Genomic DNA, 21018 nt, shown 5'->3' with positions numbered 1-21018 from the left:
AGCAGGCACCTCTTAGCACCTGCCAGCTACCTGACTGGAACAAAACAGGCCTGAGACTGCACTGCCCTCAGGACTCCCTCCCTACCCATACTGCCCCCAGGACTCCCTCCCTACCCATACTGCCCCCAGGACTCCCTCCCTATCCATACTGACCCCCAGGGCCCCTTCCTCTTACCCATACTGCCCCCTAGGACTCCCTCCCTACCCATAATGCTCCCAGGGCCCCTCCACTACCCATACTGCCCCCAGAGCCCCCTTCCTATCCACACTGGCACCTCTCTTTGTCCACAGGAGGCAGCTGACCCTGATAGTCATAACAGACACCGTTGCCCTCTCTCTTAGGAAGTCCAGATGGTTATTCAGGGCCTGCCAAGGGAACCAGGAGTCTTCCACTTCAATCCCCTAGTCCCTTCTTCCTTTCCTTTTCCTCCCCCCTTTCCCCTAGCTCCCCCTCCCACCCGTGGAACTGCTACCCAAACTGCCTAAGGTCTTCTTCCTACTGTAAAGAGAAGCAGGGCCTACTTCTTTCACCTTTTGTCTTCTTTTCTACATTTTTAAAGATTAATTCATTGTGTGTCTGAGTGTGTCATGTGTCTGTCTGTACATGTGCCTGATGAAGAAGGCATGGGTGCCTTCTGTACCTTCCATGTACTCTTCTGAAACCATTCTCACCCTGAACTCAAAGCTGGAAGCCATCGAGTCCCAGCCATCCTCCTGTCTCTACTAACCTGGGGTTATAGAGTTTCCTGGTACACCTGATTTGTGTGGGTGAGGGATCTAAACTCTAGTCTTCATGATTGTGAAGCAAAGCTGAGAAGGCTCTAAACCCCTGAGCCACCTCTCCAGCTCCTGTTTTCTACAGTTTTAAATATGTTACCACACACAGTATCTTGTTTGTTTCTATTAGGCACCCAGTAAAAGGGAAGATGACTTAAAAATGTAAAGCTAGGACACCAGAGCTCAGAGACTTTTCTATGCCACACCTTCCAAGAAACGAAGAAATTGTAATCTGGAAATACTTTTAAAGCCCAAAATGGCAGTACACATGCGTAATTCTGACGCTCAGGAGGCTGAGGCAAATTGATCATGAGTTTAAGTCCAGCCTCAGCTACATAATGAGATCCAGGCCAGCCAGCGTGGGCTACACGCTGTTTTTACACGACAAAATCCTGTCTTAAAACAGCAAATACCGAGTCAGGCAAGGTGGCTTATGATTATAAGACAAGCAGCCAGGGAGCTGGAGTCAGGGGATCGGGAGCTCAAGGTCAGCCTGGACAATATGAAGAACCACTTCAAAAAGGAAAGGAAGAAAGGAAGTGACTAGAATCAAAACATTTACAATTATTTATCCCATCAAATGCAAAATGCAATGCACAGAAACAAATTCTTACTGAACACACAAAAGCAACATATGAGTTCTACTCCTACACAAAAACATCCATTCCCTCACGTTCCAAATTCCCACCAAATGGAAGCTTTTTGTAGCCAGACAAAGCTGGTGACATTTTTTTCAGAAAAATCATGGCAATAGGCTGTATTTTCTGAACACTCGCCATGTGTCTGATGCCTCGTACAACCTCAGCCTCACACAAGCCAGGATTTTACCATCTCTGTTTTCTACATTTGCTCTGAAGGTATCATTTATTTCCATATGAATAATTAAAAATAAGTAGCGCCATGTTGATCAGTCATCAAAACCTTTCCTACACAGATTCCTCTAGGTCAACACCAGCACACCAGCAAGCTCTGCAGAACCATACAACCTGCACACAGCTGAGTCCACTAGACTTCCACCTACAGCCAGTACCCAAGTCTAACGTTCCCACAAACAGTAATCAGAAAACAATGCACCCACCCTCATGTTCCATAGGCAAGACTCATTCTAAAGAATGACTATGTTTTCAGCAGAAGCATATTTCCAGCCAGGACTTGAAGCATTATACTGAGCAGGAGGGGAAAGTGGGTGCCTTGTCTTCTCATCTGAGTGGGAATGCTTCGTATTTTTCTCCACTTAATAGGATGGTGGCTTTTGGTTTGTCATATCTAGTCTTTATTGCTTATGTTCCCTCCATGCTTTGTCTCTCCAGTTTTTATCACAGATAGTCACTAGATGTTTAACTGAAAGGACTAAGTATAACTATCTCCAGATGACATGATTCTGTGCATGAAGGACCCCAAAGACTCTACCAGGAAACTCCTAGAGCTGACCAACACATAAAGCAAAGTAGTGGGTTACACATTAGAATATCAAAACCAATATCCTTCTTACTAAAGACAGCCTGGAAAGGAAATTATGGGAACAATCACATTCACAACAGTCAACAAACAAATCAACCTGGAATAAACCTTAACATGACAACCACATATACTGAAAACCTTATGACACTGAAGAAATAGAAGATGGGGAGGCCTCTCATACTCATGGATTGGTAGGATTAATATCCTGAAAACAGCTATCCCATCAAAAGTAATATACAGATTCAATGTAATCTACATAGAAATTCCAATGCAATTCTAAGCAGAAATTGAAAACAAACGACAATCTTAAAATTCACTTGGAAATAAAAAAAATGACCCTAGATATCCAAAACAACTGTGAACATTAAAAACTCTGCTGGAAGTATCACCATTCCTAACTTTAAATTGTCCTAGAGAGCCACAGTGAAAACACACAGTGTTGGCAGAAAGCCGGGCACACTGAGCAGGTGCAGTAGAACCAGGAACACAGAGACATCCAAGCCCCTGGACCTACAGCCACCTGGGTTTTTACAAGGATGCCAAAGTACACACTGGAGAAAAGACAGTATCTTCAATAAACAGTGCTGAAAAACTGGATGTTCACATAAAGATCGAAAGTTGATCCTTCATGCATCCTCTGCACACAGATCAATTCCAAAATGGATCAAAGATCTTAACACTAAACCAAAACACCCAAGAGTGCTAGGAGAGAAACGTTCAGACTGAGCTTCAGGACAGGAGCTGAGGTGAGGACTTCCTGTCAGGAACCAATGATCAACAAGTGGAACTGCAAAAAATGAAAGTCTCTGGATCACAAAGTAAACTGTTAATCCAGTGAAGAGGCAGTCCACAAGATGGCAAAGGAAGATAGGATGGAAAGATAGACAGAGAGAGAAATAAATATATGGATGTAAAAAAAGACATATAGAGATAGATAGATAGATAGATAGATAGATAGATAGATAGATAGATAGATAGATAGATGGCTGATATAGAGATGGATATATATAATTACATATATATGAATATATATAAAAAACAAAGAATATACAAAAAACCAAAAAACTAAACATCCAGAAAACAGACATCCCTTTTAAAACATGGGCAATGGAACTGAACAAAGATTTCTCAGAAAACGAAATGGCTAAGAAATCTTTTTTAACGTATTCACCATCCATTCTTTGCCATCAGGAAAATGTAAATTAAAGGGACTCTGAAGGGGCTAGAGAAAAGTCTCAGCAGTTCCAGTACTGGCAGCTCTTCCAGAGGACCCGGATTCAACTCCCAGCACCCACATGGTGACTCACAATAGTCTGTTAACTCCAGTTCCGAGGGATCTGATGCCCTTTTCTGCCTGCTTTGGCACCAAGTATGCAAACTGTACATAGACACAAATGTAGGTAAAACATTCACAATACAAAATCTTAAAATAACTCTTGTGAGTTTCACTATTTTTAATATTTTTAGTTGTGATGTTTACTGTATTTTCCATGTATAGACTTTTAGGTGGGATGTTTGGCTATATGTCACAGTGTACAGTGCCTGCAGAGGCCAGAAGCAGGCAGCAGAGCCCTGGGACTGGACTTACACAGATTCAAGTTGCTGTGTGGAACTGACCCCTAGTCCTCTAGAGAACCAGGGCTCTTAACTACTGAGCCACCTCTCCAGCCCCAATTTCATGTTTCTTGATGGATAAGATCTGGGAAATGAACCCTTATGCAGTGTTGTTCAGAGTACAAACTGGTGCAGCCACTCTGGAAATCAGTATGGCAGGTCCTCAAAAGACTACAATTACAATTATCATGTGAACCAGATACAACTCCTGGGTATATACCTACTACAAAGGCATACATTCATCTGTGTGTCTTATTACTAAATTCACAGTAGTGAGGATGTGAACAGCCAAGATATCAATCAACTAATGAACAGATAAGAACATGGTACCCCCACACAATGAAATTTTATTCACCTGTAAAGAAAAATTAAACTGAGAGATTTGCAGGTAAATCAATGGAACTGGAAAACATTACACTAAGGTACCCCAGACCCATGAAGGCAAACATCACCTGTTCTCATTTGTATAGATCCTAGCATTGAAACTTTAGATTTAACTTGGAGTGCCTATGAAACTAGAAAACTATAAAGGGACCATTGGTGGGGGCAGGGAAGAATTTTCAGAGAGGCAGGGATAATAGAGGATAAGGTAATAGGTGATGTCATCTTATAGGTGATAGGAGGGGTGAATCATGGGAATCATGGGAATGGATGTTTAAGTTGGAGGAAGAATGGAAAGTAGATCACAGGGGGAGGTGAGACAAAGGATAATTAATTGTAAGGAAGCTTGGGAAAGCCACACAGAAACCTATCATTTTATAAGTGTCATATAACTGAGGCTAGAAAGATGGCTTGTTACTCACTGTCCTATCATGAGGAGTAGAGTTTAGATTCTAGCAACCAGGTCACAAATGCCTGCAACTCCAACAGTTCTGGCGTCAGTGTGTGTGTGTGTGTGTGTGTGTGTGTGTGTGTGTGTGTGTGTATGTGTGTGTACACATACGTGCACATGCACGCACACATGTGTGATACTGCCGCTGCTCTTAGATGTACCAGAAATTGATGGTAAGACCCTACCTACTGCTGAAGACACCACACAATTTAGTTACAAGATAGAGAAATGAAGTTGGTTTTGAGGAAAAACTTTCTCCCTATACAAGAAGGTGTTATGTGGGCTATTGAGAAGAAAAGTCACCAACAGTCTTAGCTATCCATGAACCCTGTGAGTCATACTAAGGACCAGTGTGACAAAATATCCCAATGGGACTAATCAATCAATAGTGACATGAATGTTATGGAGGTGACCAATTGCCTTCTGCTTGGATTAAAGGCCCACTCCAGGAGGAAACACATACCTGGTTCTGTAAATCTGGCCAAAAGACCCACGTTTGGGAAGCCAACAGGCCACAAGGTGGACATACTACTATTCTTTTGCTAAATGGACATAGTATCAAAATGCCCTCTAAGTTCATACTCCTACATCCATTGATCAGTGCAGCTCTCAGACTGTATCAGAAAAGGTTCTTTGTGTGGTAGATGCAGTTAGAACAGATACAAAAGTATCTGTGGACTATTCAGTCACAGATGCAACATCTGTATCCCAGCCCATTACCCAAGGTTCAGGGACCATTGTAGAAAGGGGGCCAGAAAAATGTCTAGGAACCAGATGTTAGGAAGGGCCAGATGAAACAGTATCTATTGGCCATGAGGTGCACTCATGGACTCACAAAGCTGTGGTTCCTGCGTCAGACCTACACAAGGTCAAGCCTTCCAACATCCCCAGCACAGAGGGGAAGCGGTCACAGCCGCCATCCCAACCTCAGCTGAAGCACGACTGGTAGTTAATGGCTTCTGGGGGAAGAGAAGCAGAGTTTTCTTTACTGGTGGCCCCTGATAGGTCCAATCCAAAGAATGGCCCTGCACTTATTATGAGTTTATGTGAATATAAAATAGGTTCAGAGAATTTAAGACATGAATTTGTAAGGGAATATGGGATGGATGTAGAAGGAATAAGGGTGAATATGATCAAAATATACTGTGTGCATGTGACATTCTCAAATAACTCATAAAAATATATTACATTCATCTATAAAGTTCAATTTCTTGCTATTTCTATAGGAAGCAGGTAAGCGTTACCACCTGTTCCTCGTGTCTGCAGTCCACCACGTGCATGTGACCTGCTGCTATGTCCTTGCCAGGGAGCAACACTTCCCTCAGTTCTCTGTGTCATCCTCCTGCTCACCAACCTCCACACTGTCCAGGCAGTCTCTTCTTAGTACTATCTTCCATTCTGCCTAAGAGCCCTTGAATATCTCCAATGCACTGGAGCATAAAGTTACTGTCCTTAATCTCTTGGCTATTTGAGCAGGAAGAGCGATTTCAAACTCCAAATCTGTGAGAAGTGTACACTACTAGGGGAAGCCAAAGCATTTTAAAAAATGATAATTCTGAGTGCCTTACGCAAACGGGTCTTATGTTTCTTTAATTTCATTCATGCATGGCTGAACATATTAAATCAGATCTGATTAATTCAGTAAACAGGAGTTGAAAATCAACCGGCCTTACCCAATGAAAACACAACATGAATTCCCCCAGCTTATATTAGCAGCCATACTAACCTCTTAGACGAGAAGACACACACAGTGGGCTGCTTTTAGCCACTTGTGACATGTTTAATTGAGCTTTTAAAGGAGGGAAGAAGAACTCAACACACCGGTCACACCTTCTCTCTTACGTGCTAACATTCTACCGAGCGGGGCGTACGATACAAAACTCCATTTTTCTTCCTTCACAGAATCCCGGCATACTCGTCTTGAAAGGTAGTTTTCTAAGGCTTCTCAATACTCACTTGGCAAAAGCATTTCTCCTGTTAATCTCTTTTTGAGAAGAAGCAGAGGTTGTGCTGAAACTTCTCCTAAAACCTAAAAGTGAGAGTGAAGGACAGAAGAGGAAAATATGTCACGTTTTCAGAGTTTACATTGAGTTATTTTTAATCAGTTCTACAGTGCTCCATGACACTATAGGTTGTTTTGTTTTATTTTGTTTTGTTCCTGGAGAAAACTGCTACATAGCAGTTCTTCTAAGATAAAATTTCTCTATCTTATAGGGAAGTGTCTTAAACTCAGGAAGTAAACAACTCAAATCCATCAGGAAGTCCCTGAAACTGACCAGATACAATATGTCCCTCTCTCCCTGAGCACACATAGGCAGAAGAGACAGAAACCAGACCCCACCTGAGCTGCCCAAAAGGGATATCCTCCAGTCTGCTGAGCTGCCTGCAGGCTGTGCACCATACTCCAAGTGTCTAGCTTTCATGAGTTGTCTGTCACCCATGCTGGAGTGGGCTTGGGTGATGCAGCTGTCTCTACTCACTTCTGCTCCTATAAATAATCTTTCACCCATATTCCCACAAGTGGTCTCAATAAAACTCATTGGTTCACTAAGTTGGACCTTGATGATCCAACTTTGTTGTGTTGTCGGTTCCTACACAGGGTGAGTACATATCTGCTCACATCTCCCTAGGAACAGCATCACACAATGGAATGAAGGCACATGCACACCCAGAACATAACTGTAGGTGAGATTCCTAGACAATTCCTCATCTTTGCCTTCTTATCAGGTTCTGCTCACACAGGGATAAGTGGTGGGCACAATGTGACTCTCAGAGCTCTCTCCTGTAAGATCTCTTGAAAACCAAATAATACCAAATTACACACTGATAAAGTAGATTGGTATATGATAAAATATTATAATGTTGATAATCATATAAAAATCGTGGTTTTTTTTAACTGTCATTAAAAATATTCCAAGAATAGAACACTGGACAGTAAACTTCAGAGCTCCTCAGTGTGCCCTCCCAATACACAAAAGCTCAAAGATTAAGAGACTCAACAATAGGTAGACTTTAAAAGAGAAAATTAATTTCCAATTCTGGCAAATCAGAAGTGCTGAGCAAATCTCTTGATTAAAGTAACTCCAATTTAAAACAACTATAATTTTTATAGACTATACTGCTGAGCTGACTCATAGTCATTCTCTCCCCCCACCCGTGTGTGTGTGTGTGTGTGTGTGTGTGTGCACATGAGCATGCACACTCATGCTGGGGACATACCCCAGACCCCAATGTACAATTTCAAAGAGGTTAAACCATAAAAAAGAAAGAAGGCAGGAGAGGTTGTCAGGCACTCGGTGTGCAATTTTACTTTGTACCACAGGGTTGTCACTTGATCCCTGGATACTGGACTCCTGATTGGGTACACAGGACCCAGAAGAGCAAAGCCTGGTATATGGGGACCCTCGCAAAGACTCTGGGAAAGGAGTTCATCCTCAGTGTTATCTTGGGCAAGAAACCAAATGAAACAATGGCTTTTTTATCAGTGCAAAGCTGGAATTACTACACTCGGATTTTGTAGCCATGAGTAAATTCATGCTATCTATGTCATTAAAAAAAAAAAAAAAAACCTATTGCATAGAGTGTAGGGCAAAGTAGTTCTGTCTGGGGTGGTAGACTTTCTGTGAAATAACAGAAGTCAGTTTATCTGAATGTATCAAAGAACTGCCATCTATAAAATTCTAATTAAGCAAGCATTTCTCAGTAATAAATTAGAAAGTCACAAGGAGAGGAGACATAAATCAGGATCAACAGACACAGGGTGTGGAATTAGATACAGCAAAGCTTCAGACATTAAACTAGTTAGCACACAGTAACAGATGGACTTAAGATGTTAAGGACATGAGACATGAGCTTGAGAGCACACGGGAAAATGAATGGTAGCAAGATGTGCAAGAAGAAAAGAAGACATTTTGATGATTATTAATGGGGCGGCTGGATCAAGCACTGGAACAGACACAGTTGAAGAGAGAAACAGGAAATGGATAACGCTAAAGGCATTTTTGTCAGAGGGATAAGCTGTGACAGACACAAGACTCACTTAGATGTCAATCTCCAAATCTAGGAAGACCCAAAGTACCAACAGGGTTAACAAAAAGAAATCTCTACCTGCACATATCCTAATAAAACTGCACGGCACAAAGGGAAGACATCTTCAGAGAATACAAAACAAAAAGACCAGATAAACCACCTACAACAACAAGGACTGGTCAGACACCAGACTTATGACAGCAGCCAGAGCTTCTGTCTACAGGGAGAAAATTCTACATTCAGTAAAAATGCCACTGGAAAAGACAAACAACAACAAGAAGAAGAGTATACACAGGCCATAACAAAGTTACCCTAAGAGGAAGTTATGTTTATGGATGAGTAAAGATAGAAGTGAAATAAAATACTACAGAACAACTATGGTGATGATGTCTCCTTTACAGGGGTGCGAAAACAGAACCAAAACAGCTCAGTTTCTAAGGATTCAAACTGTGTAGGAAGGGGGTAAGAATGATTGACTTTAAACAGTGTGTACATTAAATGATCTATGATAATTGCCAGGTCTCCTACCCAGAATTCAGCTCATACACAGTAGGGAAGTAAACAGTGCAGAAAAAGAAATGGCAGGAACACACACAGAGTAAAGTCGAGCAGGAAGTGAGAGCTGGGTGTGGTGGTGCACCACAATCCCAGCACTGGGAGGCAGAAGCAATGAGAGGAGACTTCCCTGAGTTCAAGGAATTCTAAGTTAGCCAGGACTATTAAAGATGCTGCATAAAACAAAACAAAACCAACAACACAAAAACAAACAAAAAAACAGAAAACATCCACCATTTATGACTTATTTAGAAACTCATCATTTACAATACATAAAACCCAAAATGGATTAGGGGCTGTGGAGATAGCTCAGTGGTTAAGAGAGCTTGCTGTGCAATCATGAAGACCAGAGTTCAGATCCCAGCACCCACATAGCAAGCCAAGCATACAGGAAATACCTGTAACTACACTCTGAAGAATTCAACATTTTCTTCTGACCTCCATGGCACCCAGAGCCCCCCAGAATATATGCTCATTCACTCTCAAAGAGACATACATACAAACAAACATTTAAAATGGAATGGGAACTAAGTAAAACAGCATAAAGAACATTGCTAATACATCAATTATAGCAATAAATTAAAATGATTGGAACTCTCAGAGTAAAAGATAAAGACAACAAGATTTATTTTTTTCAGCTGGAGTTTTTCTGTGTAGCAATGGCTATCCTGGAACTCACTTTGTAGACCAAGCTGGCCTCGAACTCAAGAGATCTACCTGCACATGTGCCACCACACCCAGCCAGATTTTTTTTCTAAGTAAAACCCTAGTATGTTCTGCTTAGGAAGGTACTCTGAAAGCATTATGGTAGAGAGTAAGTCAATAAAAAACTTGTCAGAGAAACATTTAACCAAGCGAAGGCTGGAACAGAGACACAAGGATGTTATAAAAGAATACCAGGCAGAGCTTTTCAGTGCATCCTTGCAACCCTGGCACTCAGGAGGCTAACAAAAAGAGCTGTGAGTTGAGGTTAGCCTGGGATACATGGTGATACTCTGTAGAGAGAGGAGAGTAAGATCGGGAAAGGATAGAGAAGAGAGAGAACAGGAACGGGGAAAGAAAGAGGTTATGACATTAAATAACCAAAAATACTAAATAAAAATCTAACAAAACATGTACACAATTTGTATGAGGAAAACTACAAAATCCTGACAGGCCAGAGAAGGTGCACAGCAGCGGTATCTCGTCCACGTGTTCCTGGGGCTGGCCATGGGTGCCTCGATGTACAGGCCCACACCCAATGTGACTCTCCCACAAGCACACTGTACAGTAAGCCTTCACCTTTTCACTTAAGAGGAGATACTGAAGCCTTCTGTCTAACAGTCAGACTACTGGGGCCACTACTTTTTACATCTATTACTAAGTGAAAGTACAGTTAGCTCAACACAAACAATCAATCTGTAACCAGAGGACTATGAAGGACCAACGGGAAGGCAACACGCACCAGATATGCTGAACAAAAGGACAACTTATGTCCCAGGCAGGACTGTGTGACATTTTATCATGCCACTCAAAATAATGTGACACTTAAAACCTATGGGTTGCTTATTTATGGAACTTTCCATTTAATATATTCAGATGATGACTGAATGGATTAATCAATTTCACAGAAAACAAAAGGGGTTACATAAGTAAGTGGAGAGAGAGTGTCCATGTTTGCAGACAGAACAGTAGTAAGACCAGATCTTCCCAACTTCCTCAAAAGTCCAGCATGCTACTATGTAGATTTCAACAAAATGATCATAAAGTTTACATGAGAATGAAAAAAAATCCAGAATAACCAACACAATATCAGTGAAGAATAAAGTTGGAGGACACACACACACATATACACACACGCACACTCACACATAGAGACACACATGTACAGACACACATGTACAGACACACGCATATGCACCCACACAGAGACACATGCACACGAAATCACACACATACATAACATACATACTCACACATGCAGACATACCCACACAGACACACGCACACACACACATCCACAAGTACAGATACTTACACACCCAGACATACCCATGCAGACACACACACACACATGCACACACACACACACACATGCATCGACATATACATGTGCACACTCACGCACACACACAAACACATGCACACAGATACACAGTGGCATGCACACAAACATACACACATGCACCATGCACGTACACACACACACACATACACACAGCAGGGGAATGCATCACAGACACAATGGAGAAAACCACTATGATGATGGAAAGTCCCAGCGGAACACATCCGCCTGTAGGTCAGAACAGGCACACGCCATCAGGAAGGCCCCATCAGAGCATGTCCTCTAGAATGGAGACAAACCACAATCATGGGCTAACTGCAACAGACATTCAAGGGGAGTTGTTACACTAACAACTTTCATAAGTCGTTACCCACAAATGGAAAAGAAAATCAAACCCAATCCTTCACACACACAGAATCAATTCTGGGTAAACTGACAAATATGAAACACAAAACCAAAATTAAAAAAAAAAAATCCAGGAAGGAGCCTTATGGTTTCTGTCCCTGGAGGAAAAAATTCTTAAGATAAAAAAAAAAAAAAGCAAGCCATGAGATGTTTTATTCTTCAAGTACGTAAAAATTAAAAAAGCATTCTCACCAAAAGATGTCAGAAAAGTGAAGGTATGTCATCAGCCGGTACATATTAGTAACACATAAACCACTGAAAGATGCATTCTCAAAATATAGAAAGAAACCTACAAATTACCAAGATAAGAAGCAGACCACCGGAAGGAAGTGTTAGGATTCTGTCTAAACTCCACCTCCACAGTCACCTGGCAACAGCCAGGTATGCTCCTCCCCACAGTTACCTGGCAACAGGCAGGTAGGCCTGCCCACTATAAAAGAGGCTGCCTGCCCCCTCCTCTCTCTCTTGCTCTGTTGATCCCTGCCTGCAGGTTCTCTGTCCCCTCTCCCCTCCCCCCTTCCCTTCCCCCTCTCTCCACGTGGTCATGGCCGGCCTCTACTCCTCTACCTCTCTGCTCTCTCTCTCCTCTTCCCTATCTCCTGAATAAACTCCCCCTCATGGAACCATCTCGTCTGTGGTGGTCTGTTCCAAGCTACGTGCGAAAATTTAACAGGAAGAACAAGTGAGAGGTTTAAACATTGAAAAGGCAATGCACATGTCCCAGAAACTGAAAACTGAGAGGCCCAACTGCTTTCACGTCAACTAATTAAATCTGAAAAACGCAAATTAAGGTCACAATGAAATACTGTTTACATCTAGCAGGGTAGCAACTATCTCCACACAGAACAAGAGGCAGTTGAGAGGAACAGGGTCTAGTCAGAGGCTGAGGGGAACATGCAGTGCAAACACCTGGCATCCCCTGGGGACAGCACGGGTGTGGCAGCCATGCTTACCAACCCTAAGGCCACGTCTGCATGTGCACACGACAGTGTAATAATAAAAACCAGGATGCAGCAGAAATAAGCAACAGCTATAGAATCAGTCACGTGTCCCATGGAGTGCTAAGACGAAATAGCAGATAATGGAAACAAAGCGCTGCTTACTGATACAGTTGCAAGTGGCAGAAAAGATCAGAAAACCAAAGGAATCGTGAATACACAATCCTAGGCTCCCAACCTTAGCAAGGGATACCCAAAGGGAGGCAGGGGAGAGGGAGGTAGGCTCGCAGCTGGGCAGGAAACAGATCTGCTCCAAGCTTACTTGTACTACACTGAAGCACTTCAGAAATTGATAGAAACATATTGATACAGATATTTAACAGTTAAAATATGTTTCAGTGAGTGACAGTAAAGAAATATTTTAAACTGGATTTAAAAACCGTAATCTTACCAGGATAAGAATGATTCTGTTTACTTGAAGATATTTCTGAAAGCGTATCCAGGGAATCTGATAGCCTGTGAATAAAACAGAGCACACCACGTTAGGTATAGCTGGCCTCCCGAGTAAGGTGGACTCTTCCGGACACTTTCACATCAGCTGTATCTGTTTCCCCACTCATTCATTCCACAAACATCTATTGTGCAGCCACACGAGCCAGGTAAGAGCTTTACTCTAGCATGGGAGACGGGCAATACACAGATGGAGTGGGTCGCCACTACCAAGGACAGGTGGGCTGGAGAATTCAGTTCATTTGAAACAGGGACCTGACTTCTGACATTTATTTGCTTGGTGACCTTTGTGGAGTTGGGAATGATAGTCAAGTACCCTGCCACTATGCTACATCCTCGGCCCTGTCGTTGTTGTTGTTGTCGTCATTGTTGTTGTTCAGTGCTAGGAATTGGACCCATGATAACTGCTAACTTTGCTTTGGAATTTTATCTTCAAAGGTAAAACTAAAAAATACAGAGACAAGTTTATTTTATACCAAGTTTAATAAATAAAAGATTAAAATTATAAAAATATCACCAATTCTGTTATTGGAAAAAAGAGACCGTCTGAATATGTATATGTATATAATTTTTTTGGCAATATAATCCAAGGCCCTCTGTGCTGGACTCTACCCACCACTGCAAAGGTCACCTTCCCAGCGAGTACCTCCTCATTTTTTGATATTCAAATCATTATTTTTAAAAAGTCAGGTCCTGAAAGTCTCATTTTTTCTTCAGCTGTCTACTGACCTAAATCTACAAAACCTTCATCTGCCAAACACTTCTCACACACTTTATATCCATAAAACAAAACAAACCCCGCAGCCCCTGCAGTGTGTTTAGCTGCGCCCTGCAGTTTGTGTGCATCGTTTTCTTACAGCTTTCTTACAGTTCTCAACACCACATGACAACTGAGGAGGGGCGGCTGGACAGAGCCTGCAGCCTGGTAAGCAGCAGGTACTGGCATGAAGAGGGATGGACAGCTAGGAGGAACCTACTTCCACAAGTGATCAGTTCGTTGGAAATAATTCCTACAGCAACAGGAAAGAATGGGATGTTTCTGAGGACCAGCTAGGCAGTGAGTAAGTTTCCTTAGACAGTCTTTAAAGAATATTCGCTGATGTTATTAACCAAGGCAACTTACTAAATGAAAATTGTATAATTACAGATAAAGCGGGCAATCTATTCAAACAGAGGAAGTCATGTGGGTGGATCCTGGGACAAGCACACATTTTAAAAATGCCAAGGGGAGAGATGAAAAGCCAGCTATGACCCTGAGGTGAAGCAGTAGGGGTCACAATGTGACTAGTCACCAGGATAGTCTCCCCCAGCCCACACTGTAAGATCTTCCCATCTTGACGACCAGTGGGGGCCTTTAAAGAGCTCCAAACTGGCTCGCGTTAGGAATGCCTTAAAATCAGAGACCATGCCTGTTTTGTTTCTCATGGAATGCCTAGCACAGCACAAAGTGCGAAAAGACACTTAATAGTATTTGATGATGATGAATGAGACAATCAGAAGACGACAGGAAGACAGCTGGATGGAGACTGGGTATTTCAACAGAGCCCTGCTTCTTTTAAGGAGTGGGGGTTGCTTTCAAATGCACTACCTTGGAGAAGACCAAACAGAAGGCAAGAGAAACAGAGTGAGGCCATGTGCGCTCTGTAAACACAGCAGTGAAAATATAGAACTACAGGAAAAATGTGGCTTCACAAGTCAAGGCAGAAAAAAGGCTGCTGTGGTGTAAAGTGCACAGAACTGGCAACAGGGCCCACTGGTACCCTACAGTGCCTGAAATATGCCCAATCCTGAACTCAAGGTAACCAGACATGAGACGAACCCCAGGCCTTGTGACTGGGAGACAAATCAAACTAACCTAACCTAATACCTTATGTTAGTTTGATTTGTCAATCACCTGCCAGACACAGGTCCAGAGGAGACTCACAAAAGCCCAGTAACTACCACAAGGTTATGGCAAAGAGCTGACTTCTGACTCCAGATAGCTGGGGATTCAAATCCCCCTGCAGCATACAGTTGGCATTAGCTGCCTGGGCCTGATGTTCTTCCTCTGTGGAACAGAGACAATTACAGGGCCTGCCCAATGAGATGCTTTAGGTCACTGATTCAGGGACAACTCTGAGGATGGTGCCCAACAATGGTACATGCTAACAGCTAAAAGCATGGGCCTGGGAGAGATAGGAAACTAACAAAGTCGGGCCAAGCTTAGCTCTTCTATTACCCAGTGATGTGACTTCAGCTCTGCTATCTTATCTCTGGAAAACTATTTTCCCACCTGTAAGGTGGGAATAAACATAGCCTCTCATGGCTCCTTGGGGTCTGCAGAGAACAATGGTGGGCGCTACTCGGGTGCTCAGGATAGAGCCTCCCATTAAATGCTCAGTAAGAGTTGATGGTACTTAGGGTTATTTTCCAACTCACCTGGCCAGAGACTTATTAGGATCAAGTGAAACAACACTGAGGGAAGACACTTTATGAGCTACAAAGTACTGTATGCCGAAGGCTTCACTGCTGTAAAGAACAATGTATCAAGTATACTATAAACAAAGAGAATTAACACCAAAAGGATATGTAAGAAAAAGAAAACACTGAGGGAGAATATGACTTAAAAAAAACAAAAAACTTCATTGTTTTTAATAGCTGAGTAGTATTCCATTGTGTAAATGAACAACATTTTCTGTATCCATTCTTCTCTTGAGGGACATCTGAGTTGTTTCCAGCTTCTGGCTGTTATAAATAAGGCTGCTATGAACATAGTGGAGCATGTGTCCTTGTTATATGTTGGAGCATCTTTTGGGTATACGCCCAGTAAGGGTATAGCAATTTCCCCAGAAACCATCAGTGTCCAGCTAAATGGGGACCGGTAGGGACTCCCAGGCCACCAACACAGTTCTAGGCTCATGAACATGACTATACCACATATGTTGTATCTTGCCCAGAGATTATAATCCCCTTTTCTAGCCTCTGAAAAGCAGACAGAACCAGTTTTTCCTGGCTCCAGATTCCACCGGAATGTCACGAGGGCCTGTGTTTTGGATAAGCTTGCTTTTAAAACCCAGAGTGAGGTGACACATAAGTGCACTGCCTTACCATGAAACACTCCGGAGGTTTGTTACATATAAATCCCTGAGACTTCACTTCCCCCGGAGAGCTACTGCCTATCTATTTTTGAAAACTAAGGAAATCAAAGGAAAAAGCCATTTTGGTTCCATTAGGTTTGTAGGAGAGTGAATGGGTGCCTGCTGGCAGGAAATTTAATGTAGTTAGGATGTGACTGAAGCAATCAGAGAGCATTTTTACTTTTGTTTGCATGACGGATTAAGCTCGTTCCTTGCACTGTTCTTAGCTTCAAACGCCACTTCTAATAGCCTACACACACTCATAGGGTTTGCAAATGAGGAAGAAAGGAGGTTTTTAAAATTGCAAATCCTCAGCAAGGCAAATTTAGCTTCCCATGAGCCTTCCCTCTGAGGAAGGTGGCCGGTTAACCCGTTGAAGGAACACATGTGCTTATCTTTCAGATGAAATCAGGGTCCCCATGTGCCACAGGGAATTGCAGAGTTTCTGTAAATAGATGCACATTGCAGTTTCTCCTCACCTCTGTACCCTGGACGGGGGGGCAAATATTCCATATCTTGGAGAACAACTAAAATACTGCACACCTCCAACCGAACCGTCATTCTTCCCATGGGGCTTCTCCAGCTCTATGCCGTACCAATACCCTAGAACATGAATATTGCATTTTAAAGGCGTCTGTTCTTCATTCACAATCGCTATGTGGTAATAGGAACCCAAAGTCGGGATGGCTCGGCGTTTTCACAAATGACCAAGATGATGGAAGATCATCATAATTGTTAAGCTCTCAGATGATAAAATTATAAAATAAAACTTGAAAATTTGAAAAGTGGGAGAAACGTTTCAGTGACGTGATTGCAGAGCAGTACATTAAGGAAGGAAAAATAAAACGCACAAACTCAGATTTGCAGGGAATTAGCCATCATGCAAGGAGAACGCCACCAAAATACATCTTAAGACTACAATGCAAAAGAAACTGTCCTTGACTCTAACATGTGCTTCGGTGAGAGCAGCACAGAATGCTGTTGAGAGGCATGAATCCTCAGGTGGACAGCTCTCCAGCTCATCCCCTCCCATGCTAGAACAGCACAAACATCCATTAAATAATTAAACAAGGGCAGAGATAACACAGGAGACACCGTGATACCACTCCATCGTCCAAGTAAATGAAGACATGGGTTTGCTAATAGGAGAACCTGTCTTAGAAGACAGTATCTATGGGGTTAGCTATGAGAAAATCGAGTCCCAGGAGAGGCTTAAACCAAAGCAACAGGGCTGCACTTCCAGTAGTGTGAGCTAGGTGGACATATTCTAAAGCAGAGATTCTTGGGGTTTCTAAGATCAGCTAAACAGTTCACACACTTATAGTCTGAGCATGCAGCACGTTTGGTCTTTTACAATCAATAACAAATAAAGAATGTGTATGTGATCATTTGGTCTTCTAAAATCAACAGCAAGAATGGGTGTGTGAATACCAACTAACTTACTACAAATTAGGAAATACAAAATATCCTTTCTTTCAGATTGCTAGCTCAGAGTCAGTTTCAATTACAGGAACCTTAGAAGCCAACTTAGAATACATTCTCATTTTTTTGTTTTTTTTTGTTTTTTTTAATTTAGTTGATTGTTTGGTTAGTTGGTTGGTTGGTTGATGATACACCTGACCCCATTCTAGATACTCAGATTGGGGCTGAAAAGACTCAGGTAGTCCTACGATGCCATATAAGCAGTGTCTATCAGCCTCTCTGTCTAACCACACTAATTCTTTGAAAACAGACTTTGAGCTTTTGACTTGCCTAAACCAGATGAATCTGGTTAGAATGATCTCTGAGTACCAGGTCTCACTTCCTTCTATGTTTGATAGCCCTTCCCATGTAATGTTGTTTTCTTTCATTAAAAGTCCCATTGTAACTGGCTACATTTCTGCTACGTGTTTACTATGTAACTCTTGGAAATGTGTGATATACATATATATTTTTTTTCTGGCACAGCAGTCATGAAAACAGCCTAGCAGAGAGCTATGCTATGTACTCACTATCTAGTGTGAGATGTAAGAGAGGCCCAAGGGAGGCTTGAATTCTAACACAGCTCAAACAAAGCACCGGCTTAATCAAAGAAGAGCAAGCATGTTGGAGACATCTGCCTGGTTCCCATGCCTCAGTCTCATACACAGCAGTGGACATTCCTGTTGAACTGGTGGGGTCTCTGTCCAGTGCGGTGGCAGCAGCCATGCTGAGCCACAAGCTCAGAGCAAAGGAGCCTAAAACCTGAGACAGTTCAGGCTGATCTAGAACATAGGCTCCTGGGTGTGCAGGTGCCGCCTGGCCTTCTCTGCACCAGCCAGCGGGAACTGGGGCTTGAGAACCAGGACAGAAAGGTGCTGCTGTTCTGCCTCCTGCTATTGCTGTGAGTAGTCTAGTCCTGTCTCTGACACAAGATTGTTACGGCTTTGGTCAGATGACGCTGTGGCAGGCTAATCTGTTGGTTTGGAGAGAGAATTAAAATCTCAGCTCCTTCATGGATTCTAACAAACACTAAGCTACAAACTTTTCTCTTTCAATCTCATAGATAACCTTTCCTCAAATGCTGCAATGCCACCATGTGTTAATATGGCATATTGCTACTTAAACCACAGATATGGATCCATGCAACTGGCTTCTCATCTGTGGAAATACAAGGGAAGATAATCTTTACCTTTTAAAACATTTATTCTTTCTATTCATATATATTTAACTGTGAGTTTATGTGCCCAGATATGCAGATGCCCATGGAGGCCAGAGGGTATCAAATCCCTGAATCTGCAGTTATAACCAGGTGTGAGCCACCTGATGTAGGATGCTGGGAACTGAACCCAGATCCTCTGAAAGAATAGTAAGTGCTCTTAGCCACTGTGCCATCTCTCCAGCACCAATCTTTACTTTAGGAAACAGTCTTAGGTCAATTGGGATGAATATTTAAGTTCACAGACATGTATTTTTTTTAGGTCATAGGACACACAACAACTTTTATATCTTCTTTGCTTTTCCCTCCAAGCACTGCTTTGATAAAAAAAACAAGATGGTCCATCTATCTGCTCAACTCTAGGATTAGGAAGGTGGGAGGGGTGACAGTCCTGAAATACTTTCCAGGTATTTAGCACACTCTGCGGCCAGAATAAACTAGGGAAGTCAAAACTAATTTTAATACTAGACAAATGATCAACACAGTTGGCAAGAGAATTCCACGGACGTCAGTCAGTCTAGTACAGATGGTTGTATCACTTTCCACTCTCTGCCTCTGCTGCCAGCCATAAGAAATGGGATGGAAGGGAGACCTTCCCTAGGACTAAGTCCCATCTGCTGTTTAAGTTTTAAACCTTTGTACAAGATTGGTGTTGAAACAAGACTGTTTGGGGCAATTACCTGGAGCAAAGTTTGTTGTCCCAAAGAACTTAATGGTCCCCACTCTCTGGCCTACCACCAGCACCCTTTCTCCAAGGCGGAGTGCTCCTTCACGGTGAGTGTTATTTGCTGCAGATGTTGCTGAAGATTTCAAACCTGTTCAAGTGGTTGGTGGGAGGTATGGGAAGGGAAGGGAAAGAGGAAAGAAAAAAAAGGGAGGAGAAACTCAAAACAGCACATTAGTTTTTAAAACTCACTCCACATATCCTAACTAGTCTGGTTGGTTGGATATTCCATTATATATTTGTCACAGTTGTGACTCTCACTCAGGAGGCCAAGGCACTCAAAGCAAGTTAGAAAGTTCCCTGAGAAAAACCACTGCCATGGAAACAGCACAAACCTTGTTCCTAGAAAACAATCAATTCCACTGCGACAGCCAGGTACACGCTCTGCTCCAGCACAGAATGGTCCCTGAAGAACCAGAGCCATGTGTGCTCAGCCTCCTGTCACAGGGATTCACTGTTGGTGTGACGGCACGAAAGCAGATACAGACCACACAGGAAGAGCATGTAAACCAAGTGGTAGTCAGCTGTGGCCAGTGGGCCAGTCCCTAGCCATGTGAAGCACAGAGTTGCTGTATTTACCCAGAGTCTGTGTAGGACACACAGGAATGTAATTCCACAGGACAGTCTCAAAATGTACAGTGTTCTAAAGCCTGAGCGTCCTTAGCACAGATGTTGAAATTCACATTCAGATTAGAACGTGAGACATCACTCAACACTTCAGATTTTGAAGGATTTCAGATTTCAGAGCTTCTGGTTAGAGATGGTCCAACAGTAGATTGTGTAACTATTCCAAAATCCCAAACTGGCCTGATTCAAAACACTTCTGACCCCAATCATGTCAGGTAAGGAATGTTCAACTTATGGTGGGTCCTGATTACCCCAACTAGCTTTCCTTCAACTTAATTCAAAATAACCCCTAAAACGTCCACTATCTGGTATCTGGCCTTTAAGAAATACTATTGGCCTTTAAGAAATACTGTCTCAAAAGCTGTTCAAATCCAGTAGGCTGGATCCTGGACCCTGTCCTCTTGTACTGAGTATTGACTGAACAGCTGCTATCCGGAAAGACTTCGAGAATGCTAGGTGAAGGCCTGGGGGGGGGGGGGTCAACTGTGGGAAGGGAGAGACTGAAAACACAGGAGCAAACTTGAGCCTGTGAAGGCAGAGGTGCAGACCCATTGGTCCACTGAGAAACCCAGACCTAGTCAACCATGCTTGGCACTGCAGTTTACAGAGTGCTTTCCATGAAAGGTACAGTGAGGGAGAAGGCGAAGGCATGGCCTGAGAGCTAACAAAGACAGGCAGTCACAGCTCACAGGTGCCAGGCCTGCAATAC

At 42.7% G+C, this 21018-nt stretch overlaps 1 protein-coding gene across 3 annotated transcripts in view; it reads right to left on the bottom strand.

Moving 5' to 3' along the window:
* Clip4 (CAP-Gly domain containing linker protein family member 4) overlaps nt 1-21018 on the bottom strand; it is an 85103-nt gene that overhangs the window by 3561 nt on the left and 60524 nt on the right. For 2 of the 3 annotated variants that reach the window (XM_028778966.1, XM_028778965.1), the window contains 4 exons: nt 19639-19773; nt 16761-16884; nt 13107-13171; nt 6441-6713 (listed from right to left, as the gene is read on the bottom strand). In XM_028778966.1, the coding sequence (XP_028634799.1) occupies nt 6637-6713; nt 13107-13171; nt 16761-16884; nt 19639-19773 (401 nt within the window). In that variant the 3' untranslated portion in view covers nt 6441-6636. Of the gene's footprint in view, nt 1-6440; nt 6714-13106; nt 13172-16760; nt 16885-19638; nt 19774-21018 lie in introns of those variants that run through there. The other variant, XM_028778967.1, reaches the window with a different exon arrangement.

This window comes from Grammomys surdaster, unplaced genomic scaffold, assembly GCF_004785775.1.
Source record: "Grammomys surdaster isolate TR1022 unplaced genomic scaffold, NIH_TR_1.0 343, whole genome shotgun sequence".
Lineage (NCBI taxonomy): Eukaryota > Metazoa > Chordata > Mammalia > Rodentia > Muridae > Grammomys > Grammomys surdaster.
Note: the sequence above shows the minus strand (reverse complement) of the source record. Positions and strands in the feature narration are given on the sequence as shown.